The sequence below is a fragment of the Musa acuminata genome, chromosome BXJ1-7 (assembly GCF_036884655.1).
Source record: "Musa acuminata AAA Group cultivar baxijiao chromosome BXJ1-7, Cavendish_Baxijiao_AAA, whole genome shotgun sequence".
Lineage (NCBI taxonomy): Eukaryota > Viridiplantae > Streptophyta > Magnoliopsida > Zingiberales > Musaceae > Musa > Musa acuminata.
In genome coordinates, this window is record NC_088333.1 from 10,584,916 (window position 1) to 10,598,032 (window position 13,117).

The 13,117-nt window shown below is 40.3% G+C and overlaps 2 protein-coding genes across 2 annotated transcripts; one reads left to right on the top strand and one right to left on the bottom strand.

The window, feature by feature from the left end:
- Nucleotides 1-6,704: 6,704 nt before the first annotated feature.
- On the bottom strand, nucleotides 6,705-8,188 carry LOC135678753 (probable F-box protein At4g22030). Its single transcript, XM_065191889.1, has one exon. It carries the CDS (start codon nucleotides 8,060-8,062, stop codon nucleotides 6,803-6,805), a length of 1,260 nt encoding a protein of 419 aa, XP_065047961.1. The 5' UTR covers nucleotides 8,063-8,188; the 3' UTR covers nucleotides 6,705-6,802.
- A 2,069-nt stretch (nucleotides 8,189-10,257) lies between these two features.
- LOC103991592 (zinc finger CCCH domain-containing protein 2-like) lies at nucleotides 10,258-12,148 on the top strand. The gene has a single exon (XM_009411089.3). The coding sequence runs from the start codon at nucleotides 10,570-10,572 to the stop codon at nucleotides 11,683-11,685; it is 1,116 nt and encodes a 371-aa protein (XP_009409364.2). The 5' UTR covers nucleotides 10,258-10,569; the 3' UTR covers nucleotides 11,686-12,148.
- The last annotated feature ends 969 nt before the right edge of the window (nucleotides 12,149-13,117 follow it).

Consider the following 13,117-nt stretch of genomic DNA (forward strand, 5'->3'; position numbering starts at 1 on the left):
GAAGCGCGATGTATGAGCAACGAGGCAGCAGCGGTGCTTGGTATTTATAGGGCACAAGATGCCAATGGTACATTACGCAGGAGAACAAGAAGGTGCGGTATCTTCAGGCGAAGGCCACTTCTTCTGGGCTGGTGCTCCTCTTTGCACCCAACACAACCATGGTTGGTGGGATGACCACCACCAACCCGTTACACCCAGTGCATGCGTACCTAAGATTAATCGCAGGGGGATGTAGGGATTAATTCTCGGAATATGCCCATTACCTTCCCTTAACAGTTTTAGGCAGGAGCGATGCCTCCTTGTACATCTGCATTTGCATCTGCATGCAGTTCTTGTTCTTGTGACAACATAAACACATGGAATTTTTCTTGCTGTTTCCGCAGGGAAGATGTGTTGCACAGATTGTGTGCGGTACCTGTCACCTAACTTCCTTCTATCTTGTTGCTTTGAGAAATCGTTCTGATTCATGGCTATGAAATTGATCTACTGTGTCTGCTACACTGACACCTCTCCTGAGAAGATCATATAAATCCCCTGATGTTAGGATCTACAGAAGTATTAGAAATGAGCTTCAAAATAATGTTTGGTTCTAAAAGCACTGTTTAAGCTTTCAGGATGCCTTCATGCTGAGTAACCAGTGACACGGGAAACAGCTCACCAGAAAAAGATGCGATGTATAAAGGTATGCAAGTGGTGACATAATTTGTGATCGATACGATCAATCATTGATCGCTTTAACGTGACCTAAAACTGAAGAAAGATCTCTAGCGGTGTCGTCCTCGCGATCTTGTCGATTGAGTGAAAGGTCGATTACGTAGGGCACAGGAACCCAATGCTCAGCGTAGTGTTGGATGCTGAGCATTGGGGTGTCCCTTATGAGCTAAAAATATTGTAAAGAAGCTAAAAGGTTTGTTCTACGTGATACCAGGTCATCTTGATGAGACAAGAATAGGGCAGAAGAGATGGTGGTGGATGAACCACGAATCACCATGGCAGCAAAATATATTCCTTCTTCCTTTGCCCATAGCAGCAAGAATTTTGTTCTTATGTATGTCTATGCCATGTTTCTTCTGATCATGTTGGCCTTATTGTTCTTGATAGGAAGAGGGGATAGAGATATCCAATAGAAGAATAGTAGACAAGCTTCAATCTTTTTTATTTCTCTCACGTAAAACTCTTTACACTTTCAAAAATTCTATCTATTTCATGACTCAACATATCTGGTTTATATAGTCTCCAGAGATATATTAAATTAATTATATTTAAGATGAATTATTTTCTTTCAAGAAACTCTTTCAAGAACCATAACCAATTTGACTTATCCTTCTATAGACTTTTAATCTATTTTTTTTCTTGATATAATGAATCTTCCTCTTGATGCAATGAACATTTCTTTTGATGAAATGAACCTCTTTATGACACTTAAATAAGTTTAATTTCAACATTCCCCCTCCCTTAAACTTGTTCCATCTAGCATGCCAAATTTCTTTCTAAGTTGTCGAATATATACCTCTTCTTCAATAACTTCGTTAATAAATGTTAATTTGATATTCATTTGTAAAATTTTTCATTTCATTTGAGCTGTTAGAGAGATAAGTAATCTTACTATCTCTAGTCGAATAACTGGCGCAAATACTTCTTCATAGTCAATCTCATATTATTGTTTGTCTCCTTTTACAATCAATCGGGCTTTGTATTTCTCTACCTCTCCTTTTGTATTTCTTTTTATTTTGAAGATTCATTTAACACCGATAGCTTGGTAGTCTTTTGAAAATATAGTAAGCTCTCATGTATTATTTTTGTTAATAGCATGAATCTTTTCATTCGTAGCTTGTCGCCATTTTTCATCTCTATAAGCTTCTTCAAAGGTTAATGGATCATATCCTGCAAAAGGATAAAATAAAGAAAATTCATCATTGTTGGTATCAATCATTCGAGTCACATCATATAGCTCCTGAATTGGTCTTGTCCTTCTTATAATTGGACTTCTTGAATTATGTGACCTAGCTAATCTAGGTGATGATTCCGGCAAAACCACTTCGATGCTTGCTCGTATTATATCATATTCTTCTGAAGCTATAGCTTTCTTATGCTGCTCATCAAACTTGTTGTTCATCAAACTCAACATCTCTTGACATCACAACTTTATTTGTGATAGGATTGTAGAGTTTGTAACCACTGGAATTCTCTGGATAACTTAGCAAAATACATTTCTGACTTTTATCTTCCAATTTTGTTTTCTTTTCTTTTGGTATCTTGGCAAATGTAACACTTTAAAAAATCCTCAAATGATCAACTCTTGATTTTTGTAAGCTCCATGCTTCTTCTGGTGTAACATTACCAATTCGCTTTGTCGAGAACATGTTAAGCAAATAAACTGCACAACCAACAGCATCTCCCTAAAAATTTTTTGAAAATTTTCTTTCCTTTAACATACATCGGACCATATTAAGGATAGTCCTATTTTTTCTTTCTGAAATATCATTTTATTAAGGTATGTATAGCATGGTAAATTGATGTAGAATTTTATTATTTCTACAAAAATTTTCAAATTCATTTGATATATATTCACCACTTCTATCTATTTTTGAATATTTAATCTTACAACGATTTTCTTTTTCAATCAAATCCTTAAATTCTTTGAATTTACTTAAAACTTATTTCTTTTCTTTTAACACGTAAACCCAAGTTTTGCCACTATGATCATCAATGAAGGTAAGAAAATACTTGCTTCCTCTAAGTAATACTGGATTGATAGGGACACAAACATTTGTGTGTACCAAATTAAGTCGATGCAATGCTCTTTTTGTTTTTCTCACTTTGAAAGGCTTTCTTTCTTAACTTATCTATGACACATACTTCACATAATTTTACTGGGCGATCAATTTTTGGTATTTCTGTCACCATATTATGCTTCTCTAGATGTTTCAAAGCTTCAAAATTTAAGTGAGCATATCTAAGATACCAAAGTGTAGAAATATCCTCAATATCAGCTTTAAAATAATTTGATTGATAAAAATACTTAAATGTAGAGGAAACATTCTATTCTTTGCCATTTTTATATGTGATATCAATGTTTTATTCTTGTCATGAATTGAGAGAGTCATATCTTTGATCTCAATTTCATAACCTTTTTCAAGTAATTATCCTAAGCTTAAAATATTATTTTTCATATTAGGAACATAATAAATATCTAAAATGCATAATTCTTTACCATTATTAAGTTCAAGGAGAATTTTATCTTTGCCTCTTACTAGTCTTTGAGATAAATCACCAAATATAATGTTCCCGGAATAACTTGTATCCATTTCTAAAAATAACTCTTTGATGCCACACAAGTGATTTGAGACTCTTGTATCTAGATACCATGTTATAGATTGATCTTCTTTCAAATGATCATAACTCGTTGAACAATTTCGTCTCATTTGTTGAACAATAGAAATGATTTTTGAGAAGTAATCAAAAATAGTTTCAGAAGTACCTTATTGTAATTTTTTAAACTCGGCTCGTAAAACTTATAGATGAAGTTTCTTTACCTTATCAACACCACCGAATGCTTTTTGATGCATTTCCCAAGTCTTCTTTGAAGTATTTGCTGGAGCGATAATTTCGAACATTGTATTATTAAGCCCTATCGTGAACAAAGCCTTTTTCTCCTTCTTCCTTCTTTCTTTGAGTTGTTTTTTTTCTTCTACATTCATTGCTCCTCCTTCTGCTAGACTTGGTTCAACAAATTCATCTTCTGCAAACTCCCATATATCTTGAGAGCCTAGAAAAACCTTCATTTGAATGCACCATATGTAATAAGTTTTTTTTGTCAATCTGGGAATTCGGAGTTGGAAGGTACTTGAGGAAGATGTTATAGCTTAACCTATGCTCTAATACCAAATGTTGATCGAAGAAGGGATAGAGATATCTAACAGAAGAAGAGTAGGACAAGCTTCAATCTTTTATAATTCTCTCAAGAAAAACTTTTTACAATTTCAAAAACTCTATCTATTTTATAACCCAACATATGGGGTTTATATAGTCCCCAGAAATATATTATATTAATTGTATTCAAGATAGTCATTCTCTTTCAAGAAACCCTTTCAAGAATCAATAATCAATTTGACTTATTTTTTTATAGATTTTTAAACTATTTTTTTTTCTTGATATAAGAAAATACTTGCTTTCTTTAAGTAATACTGGATTGATAGGGCCACAAACATTTGTGTGTACCAAATCAAGTCGATGCCATACTCTTTTTGTTCTTCTCATTTTGAAAGGCTTTCTTTCTTATCCATAACACGTACTTCACATAATTTTATTGGACGATCAATTTTTTGCATTCCTGTCACCATATTATGCTTCTCTAGAAGTTTCAAAGCTTCAAAATTTAAGTGAGCATATCTAAGATACCAAAGTGTAGAAATATCCTCAATATCAGCTTTAAAATAATTTGATTGATCAAAAATAATTAAATGTAGAGGAAACATTCTATTCTTTGCCATTTTTATATGTAATATCATTGTTTTATTCTTGTCATGAATTGAGAGAGTCATATCTTTCATCTCAATATCATAACATTTTTCAAGTAATTATCCTAAGCTTAGAATATTATTTTTCATATTAGAAATATAATAAATATTTGAAATGCATAATTCTTTACCATTATTAAGTTCAAGGAGAATTTTATCTTTGCCTCTTATTGGTCTTTGAGACAAATCATCAAATATAATGTTCACGGAATAACTTGTATCCATTTCTAAAAATAACTCTATGATGCCACACAAGTGATTTGAGACTCTTATATCTAGATACCATGTTATAGATTGATCTTCTTTCAAATGATAACTCGTTAGCAAAACTTGATTTTTGTTCTTTTCTTCCTCAATAAAATTTGCCTTATCACCTTGATTGTTAGGATTATAATAACATTTATAAGAGTAATGTCCATACCTTTTACAAATATAGCATTGTATTTCAGACCTTTTAGAGTTTCTATCATGTCTACGCCCTCAGCCACGTCTTCAACCATAATCTCGGCCTCTTTGACTAAAATTTTTTCTAGCATCTTCATTGTTTGGAGATTCTTAATTGGTTTGATTTCTGCCTCCTCTTTCTCTTTGTCCTTGTCCTTATCCTCTTTCTCTTTGAGAGTTTGATTCACCTTTATTTTCAAGAGTAAGCTTCGTTTGTAGTACTTGCTCTATAATTTTGTCTTCTCCTCTTTTTGTAATATTTGTTCATGAACTTGAAGGAAACCATAAGTTCTTCTAAAGATATGTTTTCCAAACCTTTAGATTCTTTAATTGTAACAACAATAAAATCAAAATTTGAATCTAGAGATCTCAATATTTTTTCTATTACTCTCTGATCATTTATTTGTTCACCATTTCGTCTCATTTGTTGAATAATAGAAATAATTTTTGAGAAGTAATTAGAAATAGTTTCAGAAGTACCTTATTGTAATTTTTTAAACTCGGCTCGTAAAACTTGTAGACGAAGTTTCTTTACTTTATCAACACTACTGAATGCTTTTTGATATATTTCCCAAGTCTCCTTTGAAATATTTCCTGGAGCGATAATCTTGAACATTGTATTATCAAGCCTTTGGTAGATCGTGAACAAAGCCTTTTTCTCCTTCTTCATTCTTGAGTTGGTAGATGGTTCAACAAATCCATCTTCTGCAAACTCCCATATATCTTGGGAGCCTACAAGAACCTTCATTTGTATGCACCATATGTCATAATTTTCTTTTGTCAATCTGGGATTTCGGAGTTTGATGGTACTTGAGGAAGATGTCGTAGCTTAACCTATACTCTGATACCAAATGTTGATCTTGATAGGAAGAAGGGATAGAGATATCCAATAGAAGAAGAGTAGGACAAGCTTCAATCTTCTATAATTCTCTCAAGAAAAACTCTTTATAATTTCAGAAACTCTATATAGTCCTAGAAATACATTACATTAATTGTATTCAAGATAATTATTTTTTTTAAGAAATTTTTTTAAGAATCAATAATCAATTTGACTTATCTTTTTATAGATTTTTAATTTATTTTTTCTTCTTGATGTAATGAATATTCCTCTTGATGGAATGAACTTCTTTACCACACTCCTTCGTTTGAAGAAGACATAGAACAATCTCTCTGCTACTGAAAGAACTCAACTTTTCGTGTGGATATGGAGTGATTTGCTTTATATCTACCCGAATTTGATTCTCGTGGTTGTGTCGCTTCTTATGCTGAATCAACCGAGATGGAATATCTACTGTTGGCGTTATCAAGCTTTGAATCAAATCTGCAAGCCAGATCAAGATCTCCATCAGCTGCCAGAACACAGTCCATATCACTACATGATTCTCTAAGATCTGAGCATGTGGAACGCAAGCAGTCCGAGAACTGTTCTGATGGCTAGCTGAACAGCATCTTCTGTCGAAGGCATGATTCTTTGAGGCCCCCAACAGGCTGCTCGAGAATGGAGCTATTGTCCGTAAACAACATGTTGAGAGAATAGTAAGCCGATCCTATCTGCTTGCATTCCTGTCAAACGCTTAGCCAGCAAATTTGACCAACATCGTAGAGAATTGCAGCCTAAAATACTTGATGGTTTCCTTTCACATTGTTTAGCTGTGTTTCCTCTCAGTTTTGTTGTCTTCTTCCTCTAGAGTGAAAGAGGATTCTGTTCTTTACGTTGACAGACGAGAGAACAGACGTTCGTTTCCTTGAGATAGTTTTCTCTTTGAACATGCACGATGTACAAGAAAAATGATCCATCTTAGTGGATCTTGATGAAAGAATCTGAATTAGGAACTCATCTAGAATAGCTTCCCGGCGAAGTCTTTGATGTCTTCGTCTTTGCAAGAAGGGGAGTCGTACGGCACAAAGTCTCTGAACTCGGAGAGGCTTCTTCCAAGCTTCAGAGCCAGCTTCAGCTTGAACAGCTCCCCGTTCTCCCTCTTCTCCACATCTTCCTCCCCCAGATTGAACTCAATTTCCTCTTGCAGCCACCTGTAGAAGCCAGCATTGTTCCGGAGCAGCTCGAACACCATTCCTACCTGGCCGGCATGCTCCAGGGTGTTCATCACCGTCGCGAGCGACCCTCCGGCAACCGCAAGCAGAACCGGGAGTGGCCCGAGAGCCGAAGAACCTATTAACCCGGATCCGATCAAAGCTAGGCCAGCAAAGAGAGGCCCTGCGGTGGCCAAAGTCCTGTTGGTGTCTAAGACCACCTTCCCCACCCGCAAATATTGCTCCTCATCCTTCAGCTTTAGAACTTTGAGAAGACCCCTCATCTCTTCTTCCAGTTCTTTGCTCCAGCCATTGGCATCCGCTCCATTTGTGTGTCTTCGATGCGTTTCCTCCGGCCTTTGTCGTAGTTTAGGCCACCAACGGGAAGGCTCCACCTTCTTCGGGAACTTCTCAAGCATTCCAGGGAGCAAGGGGAGAGGATAAGCCTTCTCGAGAGCCAGCACCTTGTCCATGGCGTCCTTGACGTCCGACTCCGTCGGATTTCTCAGTGAAAACGTGTCTTGGATCGATCTCTCCAGTTGTTTCCACCTCAAGGTGGCTTTTCTCTGTTCCTCAGCTAGTTGGGAAGGCTGAATCTTGTTGACGACCAGCATCATTCCCATCGCGGTGCCGAACAACAGCATGGAGGCAAGCTTGAATGCCAGCAGCTGTGTCGTTGCTTCTCCCACCGGTACCGATGAGATCCCCGCCATGAGGGATCCGATGAGAGTGACGGAGTTGATGGAGTTGGTAAACAGGTGATTCCAATTGTTCCTCTGTGCTCCGATGATCGCGTGCATATTGGCTCTATCGGCGACCGCCTCGGTTATGGCAAGAAGCTTGGTGACCAACTCCTTGTCCTCGTTGCCTGTCGTGGTGTGCGTTGGTACCTCCTTCGTTGCAGTGCCATCTTGTCTCAGGATGAGGTCCTGGATTGTGATCTTGTTCGGTAGCTGCCGAAGATAGACGCTTTTAGCCCTGAAATTGGAGGAAGGAAACAGGCTAGCGCGAAATCTTCCATGGGAGGATGAGGTTGACTGCAAATTCTGGACTTGAAGAGCTGCCATTTCTAAACACCTCTCCCTGTTCGTTTATGCTGGCTGTGTGAAGACGAACGCTGCAAGGAGAAGCAGGTTTGGTGGGGAAAAGAGATGCAAAGAAGAACTTGTTGGATTGGTGTGGGATGAGATGGAATGGCTGCAGTTCATTTATATAGCCTTGGCTCTGATCAAAGAAAGAGGAGGAAAGCGAGTAATCTGGGGTTCGTCGTTGACTGACTGGGTCTTGCGGTAGTAGGCTCAGACTTCAAAGCATCGGAATTCAAAGAAGGGGGAGGAAGGAATCAGTCAATGGAGCCATGGAGGTTGGACAAGTCTGACCGGGTAGACTCGAGACTTGTTCTCATGAACTGCTTGTGCAGATACAAACTAGAAGAACTCTGCATTGAACTACAGTCTTAAAACTCCTGCTGTTCTTGTGTGGGAACTTCCGTGTTCTCCAACTTGCAAATCCTCCGCAGCCCAACACCAGATCAAAAAGTTTCAAGGTAACTCGAGATACGTAGGATTTCTGCCACTGATCGGTATACCTGGAGAGCTTTTTGGAACTTCAAGAAGCACGAAGAATGGCGTCCTGGTTCGACCAAGAACAAGGTACAATCGAGACTTAGGTTTATGCTGCCTTTGCACACTATGTTGATCGCATTCTGCAGTGAGCTGAGCTGAATACGAACGGGACCTTTGAGGCCCATTCAAAGCTCGATGATGGCGATCTTCTCATTCAAGGTGGCTGCTCTTAGGCAAATTAGTCTTTGGCAATCAATTCATTTAGGTGTAAATACATTACTTTATGGTGAATGGATGGATCGTAAAGGTTTGGGATGAGGAGGAATCTCCTGCTGGAATCTTCTTTGAACTCTCTTTCGCTTCATGATATGTTTGCTCTACTCAATCTGGTTGTCTGAGTAGAGGGTGATACATATCTTTAGACAAAGCAATCAGTGTATCTATCCACTGGCTTGTCTCTTTTGTCAAAACGTCTAATTTTTAATTAGATTTGGATAAAGGATAGATATCTTAAAGTTGTTGTAACCTTTTATACTTTGATAAGCAATATGTAGTTTTTAATAGGATTTTGAAGTAATATATTATTATTTTTAATTTTTTTTTCAAAGTTAAAGATATTTTATTAATTTAAAAAATAAATTCAACTTGGTCAACATACAAAATATAACCAAAATTGAGCAGATATATTAAAGTCAAATCATTTATAATCAAAATTTTTTAAAAATATTTTTTATTTATAAAATAAAAAAATTATGCATAAATTTGATAATCCATTGCTCTTTTAAGTATCATCAATAATATAGTTTGAATTCAAAAAGATTATAAAATCGATCATAAATTCAATCCTCATCCTTTGAAAAACTAGTTATGATCAACTCAAATTCATAAAATCTGGATTAACAAAAGTTGGTTTCAAACTAATACAAGTGTCAAATAATTAATTATTTAAAAATATATTAATGAAAACTCCATTTCCAATTTTATACAAAAAGTTAATTTTAAAAAAATTATAAATTAAAAAAAAATCTTCCACTCCAACTCATCTTTAGATAAACACTATGATCGAAGAATCAAGCAGGCCATATTTAACTCTTAACGATGCTCCACCAAATAGAGTCATCATAGTTTTACGTATTGACCAATACCGTGAAGAGCACAGTTTGGACAGTGAATATTATGAAGGTCTAACCCACCTACAGATCTGCGCCTAATGTCCCAGTTCCAGCTAATAACGTCAACACCATGATGGTGGAACACGAACGGAGGAGGAGGCCCCACCTTGGACGCCATGAGGAGTCGTGTGATCTAGAACAGACGGTCCTGATCGGATCATGTTGTCCCCGTGACCGCGTCGTGGGACATTTCCCATTGCTGGGTCAAATTACGAGCAGAAAAGGTGATTTGACTCGACCAAGTCTGGTGACAAAGCGAGGCTCGTGACGGGATACGATACGATGACCTTGAAATGTTCGCTTGTACGAGGGTATAAAGGTAATAACACGCTTCTGCTGCATGCCGCCATTAATTGTTTTAATACTTCGTCTACCTGTTTGTAGTGACCCGTTTGTTTGTCCTCCATGTTAGTGAAGTTGAACCCACTCGAAACCCGTGGACCCCTGCACGAAGCAGGTAAGTGACACGGTCTTTTAATACGCTCCTTGTTCCGAGCGGGAACGTGTCTCCGCTGAGACGAGCGAATCTGACAAAGGCCTTCTGCGGCCTCCACGTGTCCCACTGCACCCTTGTCCACGGGTACCCGGAAACTTCTGGCTTAACTTCGCATCCGTCATCCGTGACGGCGATTCGTCTGCTAAGGCGAAAGAGAATGGCGTTTCTTCCGCGCACCGCCTCAACATGCCGAAACACCGTCAGTTATAGATATTTCTCGACCGCGGTTGTCAATAACCCGACTCGGGTCATCCGTACCCATTTATGTGCCATGTAGCGACGAAGAAACCACTGGAAGGCGAGAGAAGGTCGACGAAGAATAGTAGCGAGCGCGACTGACGATGATGCTGATCGGACGTGGTATCGGCCATCATAATCCGACCGTTCAAGTCCCGCCGTGGTCACCCTCCGATGATCCGACAGGCGGTAACGCCACTTCCTCCCACCTGCCTGTCAGCGGCGTCGCCACCGGCGACGGCCTTCTCGACGAGGCGACGCTGGCGGCGCTGCAGCTCTACCTCGGGTGCGAGGAGGAGGCGGCGGCGGAGGAGGCGCCTGCGGTGGTGGACGCGTACGCGTCGGACGAGTTCCGGATGTACGAGTTCAAGGTGAGGAGGTGCGCCAGGGGGCGCACCCACGACTGGACCGAGTGCCCCTTCGCGCACCCGGGGGAGAAGGCCCGCCGCCGCGACCCGCGGAAGCACCGTTACTCGGGGACCCCCTGCGCGGACTTCCGCAAGACCGGTGGGTGCAAGCGCGGCGACGCCTGCGAGCTCGCCCACGGAGTGTTCGAGTGCTGGCTACACCCGGAGCGCTACCGCACCCAGCCCTGCAAGGACAGCACCGCCTGCCGCCGCCGCGTCTGCTTCTTCGCCCACACCCCCGACCAGCTCCGCGTGCTGCCATCACAACACCAGCAGACCACCACGTCGGCTTTAGCCACCGCCGTCGAGTCCTACGACGGTTCGCCTCTTCGCCAGCAGTCCTCCATGCAGTCTTATCTATCAAAGAACTTCGTCTGCTCAACGACCGCGACGCTGATCTCGCCGCCCAAGACCCCGACGACGGCGTCTCCGCCGATATCACCCAACGGTTCGAACCTGCGGCGCGAGTCGTGGCAGCCGTCGTCGTCGGTGAACGAGATGGTGGCGTCACTAAGACGGTTGCAGCTCTGCAGGGCGCAGTCGGTGCCAAGTTCATGGGGGTTGCATATAGGAAATGGTGGGTTTGCATCCCCAAGGGGGGCTCTTGCTGGGTTCAACGCTGGTTTCTGTAGCCTGCCGTCGACTCCGACGGCTGCGTCAGCCGTCTGGTCGGACGAAGAGGGACCGGTGGAGAGGGTGGAGTCCGGGAGGGCTCTCAGGGCTAAGATGTTCGAGAGACTGAGCAAAGAGAGCATTTTGGACAGAGCCGAGGCCACGCCGGACGTGGGGTGGGTTTCGGAGTTGCTAAAATAGCAGGAAGCTTGTAATGGCGAGGAAAAGGAAAAGAGAATGATGGAAAATTTGAAGGAAACATAAAAAGGTGGGATTTTGCGGTGCCATCCTCATTCTTCGACGACTGTGGATCTTGAAGTTACCAAAGGAAGAGGAACAAAAAAAAGGTTATTTCTTGTTCTATGTAAAAGCCTAGGTGGTGGAGATTTGTGTCGACATGGGAGATGTTAATTAGTAGCTATCATGCTTGCCTCTGTTGTACAGAGAAGGATTAGAAGAGTGCTGAAGACCACTAGAGGAAGCAGTAATCTGCGCAGGAAATCTTTATTGGATTCACTTGTAATTGTCATCGATGTCTTTCTTTTTCTTGTTATTTTGGTTTATTCTGGATGTCTAATCGAAACACCAGTTAGCATGTCCCTTTTGTCATGTCAACAATGTAAATGTCAACTTTCTATCCAATGGATTTCAGATGCTTAGCAAAGATTTCATATCCTAATACACATAAGTCATCTTCTTGCTTCAAAGTATATTACACAAGTTCCGGTTGTGGTTGGGTGGATTACGACCTCAGATGGCGACCTTTGCTTGCAGTTCTGCAATAGCAATAGCAATAGCAGAGGGTGGGGAGCAAAAGAAGGGAGAGGATAAGGTTGAGTGGCTACTTTGTCGAATTAGAAAAAGATGGCCAGCACCGATCTCGCCCCATTTAACTATATATGATGTGTGGACGTCGCTAGTCATCCTGTCGACGTTATCCACTCAGACGTTGCATGTCCCTCTCTCGTACGTGATAATATTCTAAATCCACTAGCCGTAGGATCACAAAATATTGTTATTGATATGGCACATTTCCATAGTATCCACGTGTGAGCACATTTCCTTCGTATTATTCGACGTCGAACACCTCGGAATTGTTTCACAAAACTCGGGTTGACACACTCTAGAGTCAGTTCTATAAAACTCGGAATAGCGTCGACCCATATGGGTCGGTCGATACTCGTTTGTAGAGTATAAATCATCCTCCCGAGGAATCGGTAGTCATTAAAGGATTACGTATGATCGATCATCCCGTCATAAATATAAAAGTCAATCTTCTGACTAATGAGAGAGGACTTCGAATACTTAACTCTCTCGTATTCTACTAAACTCTAATTTAGTTTTCGGATGGATCAAGTCGAAAAATTTTTCTCCCGACCTCGGCCTATGTACAGAAGCCCGATGATAAAGAATCAGGTCACTCATCAAGAGAAAAAATCATATTTGAGAGACGAGACTAGAACCCAACCTGGGTCGTGTCTTTTGAAGCTTACATATTCTGAAAAGGACAAAACAATGCAGGTATGCCCATCACCCAAAGAATATAATTCCTCGTAAGCATACGGGCCTCACCAATGATCGATTGATCAAATTGTCCCTTATCAAATTGACGCTAGAAGAAGGGACCAACGCT